Below are 15444 nucleotides of genomic sequence, written 5' to 3'. Positions count from 1 at the left end.
CTCCTGTCCTTGACAGGTTGTGGAAGACTGAGCAGCCTGTGAGTCATCAGTGAAGAGAAAGCAGTCTTGAGACTGCACTAGTTAAAATTGAGAATGAGTCAATGCTTGTCTTCATTAGCCTCTTAGCAATAAAAGGACATTGTGGTTAGAACAAGAAAGCTCTTAAAGAGCGTTTATTCAGTCCATCTCCCCTCACTTTACTGCTGAGATCGCTGAGGTCCACAGAAGCAAAATGTCTTGCCTAAAATCACACAGTAGCATAGCTGGATTTAAAACCAGGTCTTATCTCTCCCTTCCTGATGGAGGTCTTCAGAGATAGACAGCCCTTTGTTGTTTGATACCCTCACTATGTCATGGACCTTGGCTTCCTGAGATATAGCCCTCCTACCATATTATTTCTCTCTCTTCTCTGATCAAAACTCATTGCCATTCTGCTGATCTGGAGAAAAGTGGCTGGAGAACAAATTCACACTTTGGAGTTAATGATCCTATAACTTAGGGCATCACTCTTCCCAAAGGTATTTGCATTTCTAAAAGTTTGCTACAGGTAGCAGTGCTTTAATACAAAGACATGAATTCTCTGATGAAACTTCCAGGCTAGACTGGGTGATGCTAATACTGGACCTAGCTGAGACCCCTCAATTCAGAGCTTCTGTGACTCTGTCACTCTGTCTCTTCTTCCCCCTTTGTGGTTGCCTTCCCCCTCAGACTTCCCTTCCTTTGGGGTCGGCAGCTGATTGCAGTGTTGGCTGGGTTGGCTCAGCTCAGGGGGAAGTGGCTGTAACAAGGAAATCTTAGAGAGGACTGATAAAGTAATCATAGGGATCCACTTAAAGGGTGGTCAGGGTAATAAGAGGAATAGAAACTTAAACCCAAGCAAGCAGGGAAAAGAAAAAAGAGCACGTTCTGAATCAAGTGGTTGAACTCTTGAGGATGTCTACAGCTGGAACCATTTGACTTGCAAAAAATTTTTGTTGAGATATATTTACACACCATAGAAATCATCCGAAGTATACAATCACTGGCCTGTTTGAGTTTATAGCATTTATTGACAGTGTCCAAAGTGGATCCAGAAGCTCCAATCTTCACCGGAGGCAGCAGACTAGACTCTCCTAGTCCAAGAGCTTTTTAATGGTGATAATGATAAAGACTAAATTTATATGCCAGGTTTTGTATTAAATACTTTTCATGGATTATCTTGTTTAATCTTCACAACAACATTACAAGGCAAATACTTAGTCTCTGTTTTACAGATGAGGCACAGAGCTTAGAAAGGATGATTAATAAATCCAAGATTAGACAAGCAGTAAGGGATGAGCCTTTTGACCCAGTCTATCTCCAAAATGTATATTCTTAATTACTAGGCTTTTCTGATTTTTGAATTATTCATACATGTCCCACTGTCAGAAATAACACATTTTCTATATGCTGTCCCTTTCAAAGGTTTCTTTTTTCTCATTGGCATATTTCACTTTTCATTAGTTTGCCCCTATATTTGTAATCATTTTCTTTTAGAAACACTTCATTATATTTTGTTCTTTTATCTTTTCCCAGTTGTAATGGGAAAGAGACTCCTATTCCTGTTTTGGTCTAGTGTTCCCGGAAATGCCCTTTCTGACTCTGTGCATATCACCTTTTATATGTCTTCCTAAAGATTCTGTCGGGTACTTTCATCTCAGTGAAATGCCTAGCAGTGGTATCTGAGGCATGAGATGATTCAGGGAAGTAGCATTGTGTGCAGCGTGGGGCTTCCTGGCCCTGTGGTACAGAGAAAATGACCCGTGAACTGCATTTAAGCAAATGAGGCTGCTCGCTTGCAGCTTGGGGCAACTGCCCCCACCCAGCCATACCTAGAGCTGAGGGAACCTCATGGTCCAGCCCCCTGTAACTCTCAAAATCTCTAGTGTTATAGGAAGCCTGAAGTCTTCGGACTCATTAGGCAGACCTGATTTTATATTCTGACTCCACTACTTACTAACCATGCAGCCTTAGACAAATCATTTTAACTTCCCTGAAGCTAACATTTCTTCATGTGTGAATGGGGATGATAATATTTATCTTCTGGAATTGTTGCAAGGATTAGAGATAAGTGACATACCTCCTCCATAGAAAGCATTACTATGCTCACATAGTAGCCATTGATTTTGGTTTCTTAGTGTGTTAATTACATATTGCTCTATGCTTTTGTTTCTAATGATATTTTTAAACTATTGATGTCATATCATTAGTGTCTCATCAGTGGTGAAAGAAAAATTAATCACCGAAAAATCAGGTAAGGTTTGGAGATGGAGTGGGTGGGTGGGGGTGGGGGGTAGGATGGGAATGGTCAAAAATGCATGTGGTAGAGGTATTTTACAGTGTGATTTCCTTGAGTATTATGGGCTTGCTTCCTGAGTGGGCATTTGGGAAAGAGGCCCCAGGAGAGGGCCCTAAAGGCCCCAAAAGGGATCCCGGGGCATCCCATGATTTGTTGAGGATGAACAAATGGTGATAAAGCTGATAGCAGAAAGCAAGAAAGGGAAACTAGTACTCATTGGATGCACACGATGCACCAGGCACTTTGCTAGCACACATATTCTCTTGATTTTCTGAACAACACTGAGTGCAGTTGTTTTCAGCTGGGAGTGATTTTGCCCTCCAGGGGACATTTGCCAATGTCTGGAGATGTTTTTGTTGTTATGGCAGGGGGATACTACTGGCATTTAGTGGGTAGAAGCTAGAGATGCTGCTGAACATCCTACAGCGCACAAGATAGCTCCCCACAACAAGAATAATCTGGCCAAAAAATGCCAGTTATGCTAAGGTTGAGAAACTCTGCTTGATTATAGATAGGATAATCTTCATTTTTACAGATGAGGAACTGAAGCTCTGGAAAGCTACCTGGCATACAAACCCAGTCCTAAACAGCTCCCAAGCCCAGGCATTTTCAATAGTACATAGTCATGAAAGCCATGATGGGAATGAGGGTGGCAAAAATGATCAGGGGCACAAATTGGTGCTTGTTAGGTGTTTGTCAAATGAATGAATAAATAAATATATGGAAGAAGAAGGGGAATAATGGAAATGAGAAGATGAATGTGGGCACCCTATTGTCTTCCTGACACAACTCCTTGTCCTTGCTCAACAATCCAAAAGTGAGTCAAGGACAATAATAGAGAAACTCAAATGAAGGTGGGTGGCCTAAGCCCCTATGCTCACTTTCAGGAAGAGCCCCGATTCTGGTGTCTGAGCCTTACAATGGAACTGGAAGCACGACAAGACTATCTGCACACTCTCTTTCATTGCCTTTTCTAAAGAGGATGGAGACTGAGACAGGTTCTGAGTGGTGACCGGGAGATTGTTTCCCGCTTTCCCCCAGAGTCCCAGCCAAGCTCATGGCTCCAGAGAAAGAGGAGAGGCTTGTTTCCCAGTTTCTGATATTTTTGTGAGTTTAGAGGTGGGCCGAGACAGATAAATTCTGAGAAACCTTGATTCTTCTGGGAGGGAACAGTTGAAAGGAAAGGGGGTGGAAGAGGAGGAGCCTATGATAAAGCAGATCATTTCTTCTCATTTCCTCTTTTAGACTCCAGAATTTGTCTGTTCTTTGGGGTGGAATCTCTCAAGCCTGAAGAGAAGCCCGTGCTGCTGTGCTGACTCTCTGAGCCACTGAAGCCAGCCAGCTCCAGGGGGTGATGGGACTCCCCTCATTTCTACCCTTCCCAGCTGCTGAGAGTGACCTAGCTGATTACCTGCCCTCCCACCCTTTGGGCCATATGCTACTGTGGACAGCTCTGCTATTCCTGGGTGAGTCAGGATCCCCTTCCACCAGGAGGGAGAGATGGAGCAGGAGCTTCTTTCTTTTAGCTTTCCTAGCTAAAGCTGCTGCTACTTTGATTGGGACTGAGCTTTGCAAGGATGAGGGTGGCATGGAAAGATGGCCAGAAAACCAGGAGCACCAGGAGCACAAAGGCAGGCAGATAAAGATCAAACTGTGACAATCCTGCTGGCCTTGCAAATCAAGAAATTGGCAGAGTTCAGTGTTTTCAGTGTCTTTTACCAAGTCCCACTGGGCACTCATGCCCCTGATGCTCTGATCCTCATATCAGACCCTACTCTGAGGAAAGTCTAGTGACCCAGACTTGAATGACTAACAAGTGGCCAGAATGTTTTCCTTCCTTAGAAATTTGTATTTCACATGGGACCAAAACAGTCAGCAAGAGAGACAATGCTGCCTTAGACAACAGGTGGGGAGGAAGATAAAAGATGTATTTTCTTGGGTAGGCAGTGGCAGTTCTCTGTGCCCCTAAAACTACTTCACACAGCAGAGCCTGTTCCCTTTATGTGTAAGGAGATTCCCCTGGTCAGAAGCACAGGAGGGGCTGAGTTATTCAGGGAACTCGGGCTCAGAGAAATGTACACCTGGGTAATTCTGGAACCAATTGTGGGACCAGAGAAATCATGCATGCTTCTGTTTACTGCAAACATTGTGGGGTCCTGGCTCTGATCAGAGAGAATGCAAGGGTTTTAGACCTAGATGGAAGGCTATTTTTCTGCCCATGTTTCTTAGCCGTGGGTCAGGGAAGAGAAATGGATGATGCTGGGTGGGAGCAAGAGTCCAGGGAGGGCTGGAGCCCTACTGCCAGGATTGTCTTCCCAAACTAAATTCCTGGGGTGCCAACCCTCCTGGCCAGCAAATGATGGCCCCGCAAGAAGGTATGTAGGCCCTCCCCCAAACTATATGCTATGACTGATAGTGCAATCTGGTCAGCCCTCAATGCTCCTGGGCTACAGGAGGCAGAGGTAAGGAAGAGAAAATAATCCCCCCCTGGAGGAGGTTGGAGTGGACTGAAGTAGAATAGAATGTAAATTGAGCATTGAATGACCTCATTTTTCATGTGGGGATGCTTTGTACTGGAGAGGTGAAGTAGTTTTCCTTCTTGGCTAACAGTGCCACTAATTTGCCAATTATCTGGGCAAGACTCCTCAGAGGGGACCTTTGGTAGGTTCTTCCATTTGTCTTTTTGCTAAGCCACTAGGATCTACTCCATCTTTTCAATCCCTACGAGGGATACCTCATTTAGGTCTTCATTATTCAACGACCCCAATTGTTTTCTCTGCAGTTCCATGGATTTTTAAAAAAATGTGTTCTAGAAACAAATATACCACTTAAAAAACCACATTCAAATATGTAATTCAGTGCTCTTAATTACTTTCATAATATTGTGCTACCATCACCATCATCCATTACCAAAATCATTCTATTGTCCCAAATAGGAACGCTGTACATTTTAAGTCTTAACTGATTTATTCCCTACTGCCACCTCGTCTCCTGGTATCCTATATTCTAGATTCTGACTCTATGAATTTACTTAGTCTAATTATTTCATATCAGTGAGATCATATAATATTTGTCCTTTTGTGTCTTATTCTACTCAATATGATGTCTTCAAGGTTCATCCATCTTGTCGCATGTATCAGGACTTCATTCCTTTTTTTTTCTTTTGTACTTTCAGTCATTTTTATTTAGTTTGTGTTCAATGCAAAGCAATTTCATAAATGAGAATTTACTATGAATCAAAGCATAAATACACAAACACAATTTACAATTAAAAAACAGATGATAGCATTCAGATATGAAGGAAAAGATGTTCATTCACACACACAGTAGCTTGAGATCTGTTGGAGCTGGTTGTTCCCATGTAGGTTTCTAGAGACGGAAAAAAAAATTATTGGCTATCAAGACTACTGTGGCCATATTAGATACTGGAACATCTAAGTATCAGTGTCTGACCATGAGAACAAAAAAAATTCAGGGGTGTCTATTTTTAAAAAGGTTTCTGTGCATTTAGGCAGTTGTAAAAGATTTACTTTCCAAAATCAAGCTGACTTCAGGGCTAGGACCAAGTTCTAACTAGCTAAAAAAACTAACACAGAAAGTATCCGAAATGTGGCTATTCTGATTCATAACATTAAAAAAATGTATGTACAAGAAGAGTACAAAACTTTTTGTGAATTTAATGCAGGATAGGTTCCTGTCTTCTCTTCCCAAATACTGGATTTACCTTATTTTTGGCTCCTTCACATTTGCCTTTTAAATTTCAAGATTTGTCAATTTTACTTTCAAAATAGACAACCCATTAAACTGCAAAAAGTATTCAACATATGGAGAAACACAAAAGCATTTTGAAATGGTTGAGTTAAATGCACTTCTACTCTTCGAACTGGTATATGAAGACTGTGATGAGAAAGGCCTACCACTTGATTTTATGTGTATAAGCAAGATTTATTCATTATGCTTGAATTGGGGGTAGATTCCAATACATTACTGCATGTGAAATACTACATAAAAGGCCAAATACAATGTTGCTCCAGTTTGCTAATGCTGCTGTTTTGCAAAACACCAGAAATGGATTGGCTTTTAGAAAGGGGGTTTATTTGGTTAGAAAGTTATAGTCTTAAGGCAATAAAGTGTCCGAGGTAAGCCATCAACAATAGGGTACCTTCACTGGAGAAAGGTCATTGGCATCCTGAAAACCTCTGTTAGCTGGGAAGGCACGTGGCTGGTGTCTGCTTGCTCCCAAGTTGTGTTTCAAAATGGTGTTCTCCAAAATGTCAGCATCAGCTTTCAATGGTCATCTTCAAAATGTCTCTCTAAGCTGCTCTGAGTTCCTTCTGTTTGTCAACTCTTTTATATGGCTCCAGTGATTTAATTAAGACCCACCCTGAATGGGTGGGGTAACACCTCCATGGAGATTATCCAATCAAAGGTCTTGCACACAGTTGATTGAGTCACATCTCCATGGAAACACTCAGTCAATAGGCTCCAACCTAATCAATACAAATATGTCTGCTCCCACAAGATTGCATCGAAGAACATGGCATTTTGGGGGACATATTACATCCAAACCAGAACAAATGTATAATACATCCAAACCAGCACAAATGTCAAATCCAAAGCCACAGAAATAAGAGTTCAGTTCCCAAGAGAACAGTGATAACCATATAAAAGTTTCATTTAGAATTTATCAGCATTAAATTAGTATTGTGAAACAATACATGGAGAATTTACAGTAACACCTGGAGGTTCCTTCTAAGATACATATAAATAAAATTATGGAAGCTTTTTTATTACCTAATCATTTCATGGCCCTATATATTTAAAGTACCAAATGAAAACTGAATCTCCATTCCAAACCCCATTGTTTCTTTCTAGATAAGAGAAAACCTACTTGTTTTCCAAGGTAGAGTTTTGAGTGTCCATATTTCTTAAGCCACATTAAGGAAGTCATCTCTTCATTTGGATTTTGTCTCTCTTCATCTTCTATGAAATTCCATTTAATATTGGCATTCATCATCTAGTTGAATCCTTCACATGTTCTTCAAACCAGTCAAATTTGGGATTCTCAACATTTTCTGCATCAATAAGGTGTAGAACCAGTAGATTCAATGAAAACCTGTTTTCTCCTTGCCACACTGGACTTTAGGTGCCATTTGGATTGGGTTCAGAAGCTGGGAAAGGTGTTTCCTGGCCTGAGTCTCTTAGCAGTACAGATGTAAAAGGGAGAGCAAGACCACAAGGATACTGGCTGCAGACTGCAGGACACTGCCACCTCCAGGGATGGTGGCATTAGCTGGACTTGGGGCAGCCAAGGTATTGTGGGAGGAGTAAAATGAAAGTGTTATGACAGTTGTTTGATTTGAATAAATCTGTGTGGGTAAGATCAGCAGCCCTAGCTCAAGCCTGGCCACCATCATTTTGCCCACATCTGCTCCTTCCACCCTGTGTGTCTCACTGGATGCTGGGTGCAGGGTAACCACTGGCTAGACGCAGTTTCAGGCAAGGTGGGCTTCATTCCAACTGAATAATATTGCATTGTAAGTATACACCATATTTTGCTTATCTGTTCATCGGTTGATGGATGGTTGGGTTGCTTTACCTTTTGGCAACTGTGCATAATGCTGCTAGGAACATCAGTGTGCAAATATCTGTTGAAGTCTCTGCTTTCAATTCATTTGCATATATACCTAGAAGTGGGATTTCAGGGTCATACGGTTTTTCTATACTTAACTTTTTGAGGAATTGCCAAACTATCTTCTATAGAGGCTGCACCATTTTACATGCCCGCTAGAAAGAAATGATTGTTCCTATTTCTCCACATCCTCTCCAACACTTGTTATTTTCCATTTCTTAATAGTAGCCATTCTAGTGGGTGTGATATGGTATCTCACTGTAGTTTTGATTCACATTTCCCTAATGGCTAATGATGTTGAACATCTTTTCATGTGCTTTTTGGCCATTGTATATTTTGTTTGGAGAAATGTCTATTCAAGACTTTTGTCCCTTTTAAAATTGGGTTGTTTGTCTTTTTGTTGTTTAGTTGCAGGATTTTTATATATTGTCTGGATGTTAAAATCTAATCAATTATGTGCTTTCCAAATATTTTCTCCATTGTGTAGGTTATCATTTTACTTTCATGATAAAGTTCTTTGAGGCACAAAAGTTTTAAATTTTTGTAAGGTCTCATTTATCTATTTTTTTCTTTTGTTGCTTGCACTTTGGATGTAAAGTCTAAGAAACCATTTCCTAACAAAGTCTTGAAGAAGTTCTCCTATGTTTTCTATGAATTTAAGAGTTCTGGCTCTTATATTTGGGTCTTTGATCCACTTTAATTTGATTTCTGTTTATGGTGTGAGGAAGGGGTCCACCTTAATCTTTTGCAAATGGGGATGCAGTTTTCCCAGCACCATTTGTTAAAGGGACTATTCTTTCCCAATTGAGTAGTATATGCCCCCTTGTCAAAAATCAGTTGACCATAATGTGAGGGTTGATTTCTGAGCTCTCAATTTGATTCCATTGGTCCACATGTCTGTCTTTGTGCCAGTACCATGCTGTTTTGATTACTGTGGCTTTGTAATAACTTTTAAGGTTGGGTAGTGTGAGTCCATTGATTTAATTTGTTTTCAAGATGGCTTTGGCTATTTAGGTCCCCTTAGCCTTCCATATAAACTCGATGATTGGCTTTTCCATTTCTGCAAAGAAAGTTGTTGGAATTCTGATTGTTATTGCATTGAATCTGTAATTGTTTGGGGTAGAATTGACATTATGACAACATCTAGTCTTCCAGTGCATGAGCATGGAATGTACTTCCATTTATTTAGGTCTTCTTTGATTTCTTTTAGCAGTGGTTTGTAGTTTTCTGTGTACAAACACTTTACATCATTGGATAAATTTATTCCTGGATATTTGATTAGTTGCTATTGTAAATAGAATTTTTTTCTTGATTTCTTCTTCTGATTGTTCATTGCTTATGTATAGAAATACTACTGATCTTGTACCCTGCCACTTGGCGAATAAATTTATTAGCTCTAGGAGCTTTGTTGTAAATTTTTCAGGATTTTCTGTATTTAAGATCATGTCATCTGCATGTAAGGAAAGTTTTATTTCTTCCTTTCCAATTTTGATAGCTTTTATTTCTTTTTCTTGCTTATTTACTCTGGCTAGAATTTCAGTATAATGCAGAATAACATTGGTGACAGTAGACATTCTTGTCTTCGTCCTGATCTTAGAGGGAAAGCTTTCATTCTTTCCCCATTGAGTATGATGCAGCTGTGGGTTTTTTCATATATGTCATTTACCATGTTGAGAAAGTTTCTTTCTGTTCCTAGTTTTCTAAGTGTTTTTAATCAAGAAAGGGTGCTGGATTTTGTCAAATGCTTCTGCTTCAATCAAGATAATCATATGGCTTTTCCCTTTTGTTTTGTTATGTGGTGTGTTGTATTAATTGATTTTCTTATGTTGAACCACCCTTGCATACCTGGGATAAATCCCACTTGATCATGATGTATAATTTTTTAAAATGTGCTATTGAATTCATTTTGCTAGTATTTCTCATCTATATTTATATGAGATATTGGTCTATAAATTTCTTTTTTGTGTGGTATATTTATCTGGCTTGGTGTATTGGCCTCATAGAATGAATTAGGGAGTATTCCCTTCTCTTCAATTTTTTGGAAGAGTTTGAGCAAAATTGGTGTTAATTTTTCTTGGAAGTTTTGGTAAAATTCAAATTTGAAGCCATCTGGTCCTGGGTTTTTCTTTGCTAGGAGTTTTTTTTTTATTATTATTATTACTGATTCAATCTTTTTAATAGTTATTGGTTTGTTGAAATCTTCTTTTTCTTTTTGAGTAAGTGTATAGGCAGTTTGTATGTTTCTAGTAATTTGTCCATTTCATCTAGGTTATTTAATTTTTTGGCATACAGTTGCTTTTAGTATTCTCTTGCAGTCCTTTTTATTTCAGTGGAGTCAGTAGTATTGTCCCTCTTTTCATTTCTGATTTTAGTCACTTCTGCTCTGTATCTTTTTTTCTTTGTCAGTCTAGCTAAGGGTCTGGCAATTTTATTGATCTTTCCAAAGAATCAGCTTTTGGTTTTGTTGATTTCTCTACTTTTTTTTTTTAATTCTCTGTTTCATTTATTTCCATCCTAATCTTTGTTATTTCCTTCCTTCTGCTCATTTTGGGTTTGGTTTCCTTTTCATTTTCTAGTTCTTCCAGTTTTGAGGTTAGGTCTCTGATTTGAAATCTTTCTTCTTTTTAAATGTATGCACTTAGAGGTATAAATTTCCCTCTCAGCATTGCCTTTGCTGCAACCCATAAGTTTTGGTATGTTGTATTTTCATTTTCATTTGCCTCAAGATACTCCTTTGTGATTTCCTCTTTAAGTTATTGGTTGTTTAAGAGTATGTTGCATAGTTTCCACATATTTGTGAATTTTCCGTTTCTCCCTCTAGCTTTATTCCATTGTGATCAGAGAAGATACATTGTATGATTTCACTATTTTTGAATTTATTGAGACTTATTTTGTAAACTAACATACGGTCTATCCAGGAGAATGATCCTTGTGCACTCAAGAAGAATGTGTATTCCGTGGTTGTTGGGTAAATTGTTCTATATATGTCTGATCATGTCTTGATCACTTCTGCTTCCTCTCCCTCAAATCCATTCTGCACACTGAGGCCATTACATCTTCAAGTACAGCTATGATGGAGTCACTACACTTTATAAATACTTCAGTGCCACTCCATTGCCAACTGGATAAAGCCCCAATTCTATCCTCCTAACCATGTTCCCCAATGCAACCCAAATGGACCTTCCTCTATAGCCAGGCAATGTGTACACTGTACTTTCTTGCTTTCAACACCTTTGCTCCTGCTGATACCCCAAACTGCCTTGTTTAGACTTAATATAAATTCTTCTATATATGAGGTACTGTTCTAATGACTTGGGAATATATCAATGAACAAGACAGACAGCCTTCCTGAACTTCTGCACAAGGTCTTGGTATCCTTCACAATTACTACACTGAATGTGAACATAATATGTCTTCACTACTATTTGTTGATTGTGGAATGAATAAATGACTAGTAACTTCTCTTTCATTTTCTCATCTTTCTTCACTTTCTTTTCTTCTTCCTCTTCTTTCTCTTCCTTTTTAAAATTTGCTCTCCCTCTGCACTGTCACTCTTGCCAATCCTGCATTCTCAGGTTTTCAGCTATCACATCTAGGACATTAACCCCCAAACTTACTCTTGCTCCTTCTGTCAAGTACAATTTTGTATTTCCACATGCTGGTTGGACATCTCCAAATCAATCTGCTACCACAGAAACAATACATTATTCAAAATCCAACTCATCAAATTTCCCTTAAACATGTTCTTCTCCTCATAATACTTATATCAGTATGAATACAATCACGTTTTTTTTAGTCACCCACCTATATCACCCTCAATTCTCTAAAAGTGTCAAATTCTGCCTCTCAAATTTCCTTCATGTCCAAGTCTTCTTGTTCACTTCCTAATGTCAATACAATTTTGAGCTCTCTTATCTCACACCTGGATTCATCCAATGAATGATTTGCAGAGTAGTGGCAAGTAAAGTTAATACAGCTACTACCTTCTTCAAACTTAATGTTCTACTGAGGGAAACAGATAATGAATAAAAAAACAAAAAAGTAAAAATTGGAAAAGGCTATGAAGATGTAAACAGAGTACTGTAATAAGAATAGCTGTGGGGGAGATGAGAGAGCAACCTACTTAAACAGGACGGCATGGGAAGAGTTTTCTAAGGAAGTGACATTTAAGCTGAGACCTTAAGCATGATAAAGGGGTAATCATTTGAAGATCCAAAAGAAGCATGGTTAGTGATAGAGGGATCAGCATACACAGAAGTCCTAAGTTTGAACAATTTAAAGAGGTTTAGTGCTACCAAGAAATTTACATTTTGTTTTAAGACCAATGGAAGGTCATTGAAAGGTTTTAAATAGGAGAGTGACATTATCTGACTTGATTTTAAAAAAAAACAAAAAAACAAAAAACTACAGCTTCTCTGTGGAAAATGGACTATAGGGGGAAGTAGAGAAGGGAAGAGACAAGTTAGGAAATGGTTGACGAGATGGGAGAAACTGATGGTGCCCAAACCAAATTGGTGGCCATAGAGATGGAGAAAATTTGATGGACTCAAGATCTAAGTTGGAAGTAGAAATGACAGGATTTACCAGTAAAAAGGGCAGTAAGATTGGTAAAAGGAGAAATAACAGATGACTTGCAGGTCTCAGGCACAAATCACTGGATAGATTGTGAAGACATACACTGATATGGGAAGACTGGGGGAGAAATAGAGTATATCCACTGAGTTTAAACACACAAAGGTCACTGGTGATTTTGACAAGAAAAGTTTTAGTGGATTAGTGAGGGCAGAATTCAAATTGCAGAGAATTGAGTAGTGAATGGGAGAAGAGAAAATGAGGACAGCGTATGTAGAAAAAATTGAGATGTTTGATTGTGAAAGGGAGTAGAGAAATGTTGGAAGGATATGTTGGGTCAAGGGAGTTGTTTTTTTTTTTTTGTTTTTTTGTTTAAAAAACCCCAAAGATCCTGGAGTACATTCATGTTAATGGAAAGATCCAACAGAGGAGAAATTGATGATGCAGAAGAGAAAAGGAATAACTAAATCAAGGACATCCTTGGAGGCTGAGAGAGAATGGGACCCAACATACACATATAGGGAGTAAATATAGACAGGTGGAGAGATAATTTCTACATTGAAAAGCAGGGGAAGAGAAAATGAAATAGAAATGCAGGTCGGTTAGTAGGTTTAGTCGGGGGAAGATGTGAGGTTTCTTGTCTGACTGCTTTTGTTTTCTCCATAAAGTCTGAAGGAATGCATCAGTTGAAAGGGGAGGCAAAGTGTGCTGCAGGTGGGTTTGAGGAATGAAGAAAAGATGAGTGTCATTACCAAGAGTAGCAGAGCAAATTTATTAATTAAAAGTCTGAGTGGCAGTTCATGTTAAATATCCTTTTGACTATGGTGATCATAAATTTACAGAGACATCAGTCGGCTTGCTTTTATGATAATTTCAGTATCACTCAGCTGAACAAATACTGGCATGGAGAATACAGGTGAATTTGATGGAGAGAGAAGATGGTCAAGGGAGTTAAGGGAATTTGCAAGGAGGCAATTAAAATGATGAGTCATGGAATCTAAGTCAGATGAGGAGGAAGGTGAAGGCAGGTATGAGTTAAAGAATAGACAGTGAGGGAGGTTAATGCTTTGGAACTCTTATGGTGATACTTGAGCCAGGTGAAATGAAAGTAGAGGTATGGTTGAAGCATGGAATGTTTGATTTTATGATTTGGGTGGTGGTACAGTTTCTGCTGATGATGAGGCCTTGGGTAAACCATGGGTATGTGTGGCTAAGATGTGTGGAAGAAAGTTCATTGAAGATGAGTAGGTCAAGGAATGAAGAGGCCAGATGTTGGACAGGTCATCCATATAGATTCTGGGTCACTACAATAGCCTCTTTCTTAATTGATATCTTCAGTATTTTCCCTTTTCCAATTTGTCTAACACAGCACTGTCAGTTCCTACTTGAAAATTTTGAGTGACTTCCCATTGAGCAATTTTTTTTTAAATTAGGTTATATTTGTTTAAAATTTGCCATGTGTCAGGTAGCATGCTGTGCCAGTTTGGATGTATTATGTCCCCCAAATGCTATTACCTTTGATGCAGTTTTTTTTTGGGCAGACATATTAGTGTTGATTAGATTGGAATTCTTTGATTGAGTGTTTCCATGGAGATGTGACTCAATCAACCGTGAGTGATACATTTGATTGGATAATTTCCATGGAGGTGTTCCCCAACTCATTCAAGGAGGGTGTTAACTGGATCACTGGAGTCATACAAAGGAGTTCACAGAAGGACCTCAGAGCAACTGAGAGTGACATTTTGAACAGGAGCTGCAGCTAAGAGAGGACAAAACACCCCAAGAGCAACATTTTGGAGAATGCTATTTTGAAACGCAACCAGGGAGCAAGCGGATGTCAGCCACATGACTTCCAAGCTAACAGAGGTTTTCTGGATGCCAATGGCCATCCTTCAGTGAAGGTACCCTATTGTTGATGCCTTACCTTGACACTTTATGGTCTTAAGACTGTAACTTTGTAACCAAATAAACCCCCTTTATAAAAGCCAATCCATTTCTGGTGTTTTGCAAAACAGCAGCATTAGCAAACTGGAACACATGCTAAATGCCTTAGCTGGATTATGTCATTTAATCCTTTAAAAAGCCCTATGAAGTAGGTACAGTTGTCACCATCTCCATTTATGTGAGGAAACTGAGGTACAGAGAGGTTAAGTAATTTGCAGTAGGCCACTTAGCAGTGCTGGAGCCAGAATTTCACTCAGTCTATGCTCTTACCCTATGCCAGATCACCTGGCTTTTGGAGTCCTCCAGAGGATGGTTCCTACCTCCTTTTTAGCTTTGTTTCTCTTTATTGGAGTTATTTTGGCAGAGACCAGAATTCAAGCAGATGTTGGATGCAAGTTGCTGGGGATGTTGTCAGTACCTGTTGGTCCTGCCTGTGGAACATTTACCCTTTTCAGTCTGTCAAATGCTATCAATACTTGAAGGTTCATGGGAATACCATATTTTCCATGAGATTCCCCACTTTATCAACCCCAAACTTTGGCAAACACAGAGCCCTGGGATTTTTCTGGCCTCTAAACCTCCATAGCATTTTATCCATACTCCTCTAATGGCATTAAGCACATGTCCCTTCCATCCCATGTCCTTATTCCACCATGGGACTGCTTGCTCAATGAGGGTAGGGGCTTATATTCTTTTCCCTTGAGGGAACTCAGCATGCATTGCAGGACAGTAGGAAGCTGGTGCAGGTTTGTTGGTTCACTTCAGATTGCATAGGTTTGGAGTGATTGCTCCAAGTGTACATATCAAGACAGTGGAAGAATCAGGACCAGAATCCAGTTCTCCAGACATCCAAGCCAACATTCTCTCTACAACATGCCTTTCTCACCTCTTGCTCCTGCTTTAATTCCCTTCCATACTTTTGTCTCTGAAAATATACACATACTTGAAAGCTTCTTGCCTTCCTCTCAAACACAAGAAT

General features: G+C 39.4%; 1 protein-coding gene across 5 annotated transcripts in view; it reads left to right on the top strand.

Moving 5' to 3' along the window:
* Positions 1-15444, top strand: part of FCGR2B (Fc fragment of IgG receptor IIb) — a 44219-nt gene that overhangs the window by 16953 nt on the left and 11822 nt on the right. For 4 of the 5 annotated variants that reach the window (XM_037825495.1, XM_037825493.1, XM_037825497.1 and 1 more), the window contains exon 2: positions 3563-3783. In XM_037825495.1, coding sequence (XP_037681423.1) covers positions 3672-3783 — 112 coding nt within the window. In that variant the 5' untranslated portion in view covers positions 3563-3671. Of the gene's footprint in view, positions 1-2201; positions 2273-3562; positions 3784-15444 lie in introns of those variants that run through there. The other variant, XM_037825494.1, reaches the window with a different exon arrangement.

This window comes from Choloepus didactylus, chromosome 2 (assembly GCF_015220235.1).
Source record: "Choloepus didactylus isolate mChoDid1 chromosome 2, mChoDid1.pri, whole genome shotgun sequence".
In the NCBI taxonomy this organism is placed as follows: domain Eukaryota; kingdom Metazoa; phylum Chordata; class Mammalia; order Pilosa; family Megalonychidae; genus Choloepus; species Choloepus didactylus.
Note: the sequence above shows the minus strand (reverse complement) of the source record. Positions and strands in the feature narration are given on the sequence as shown.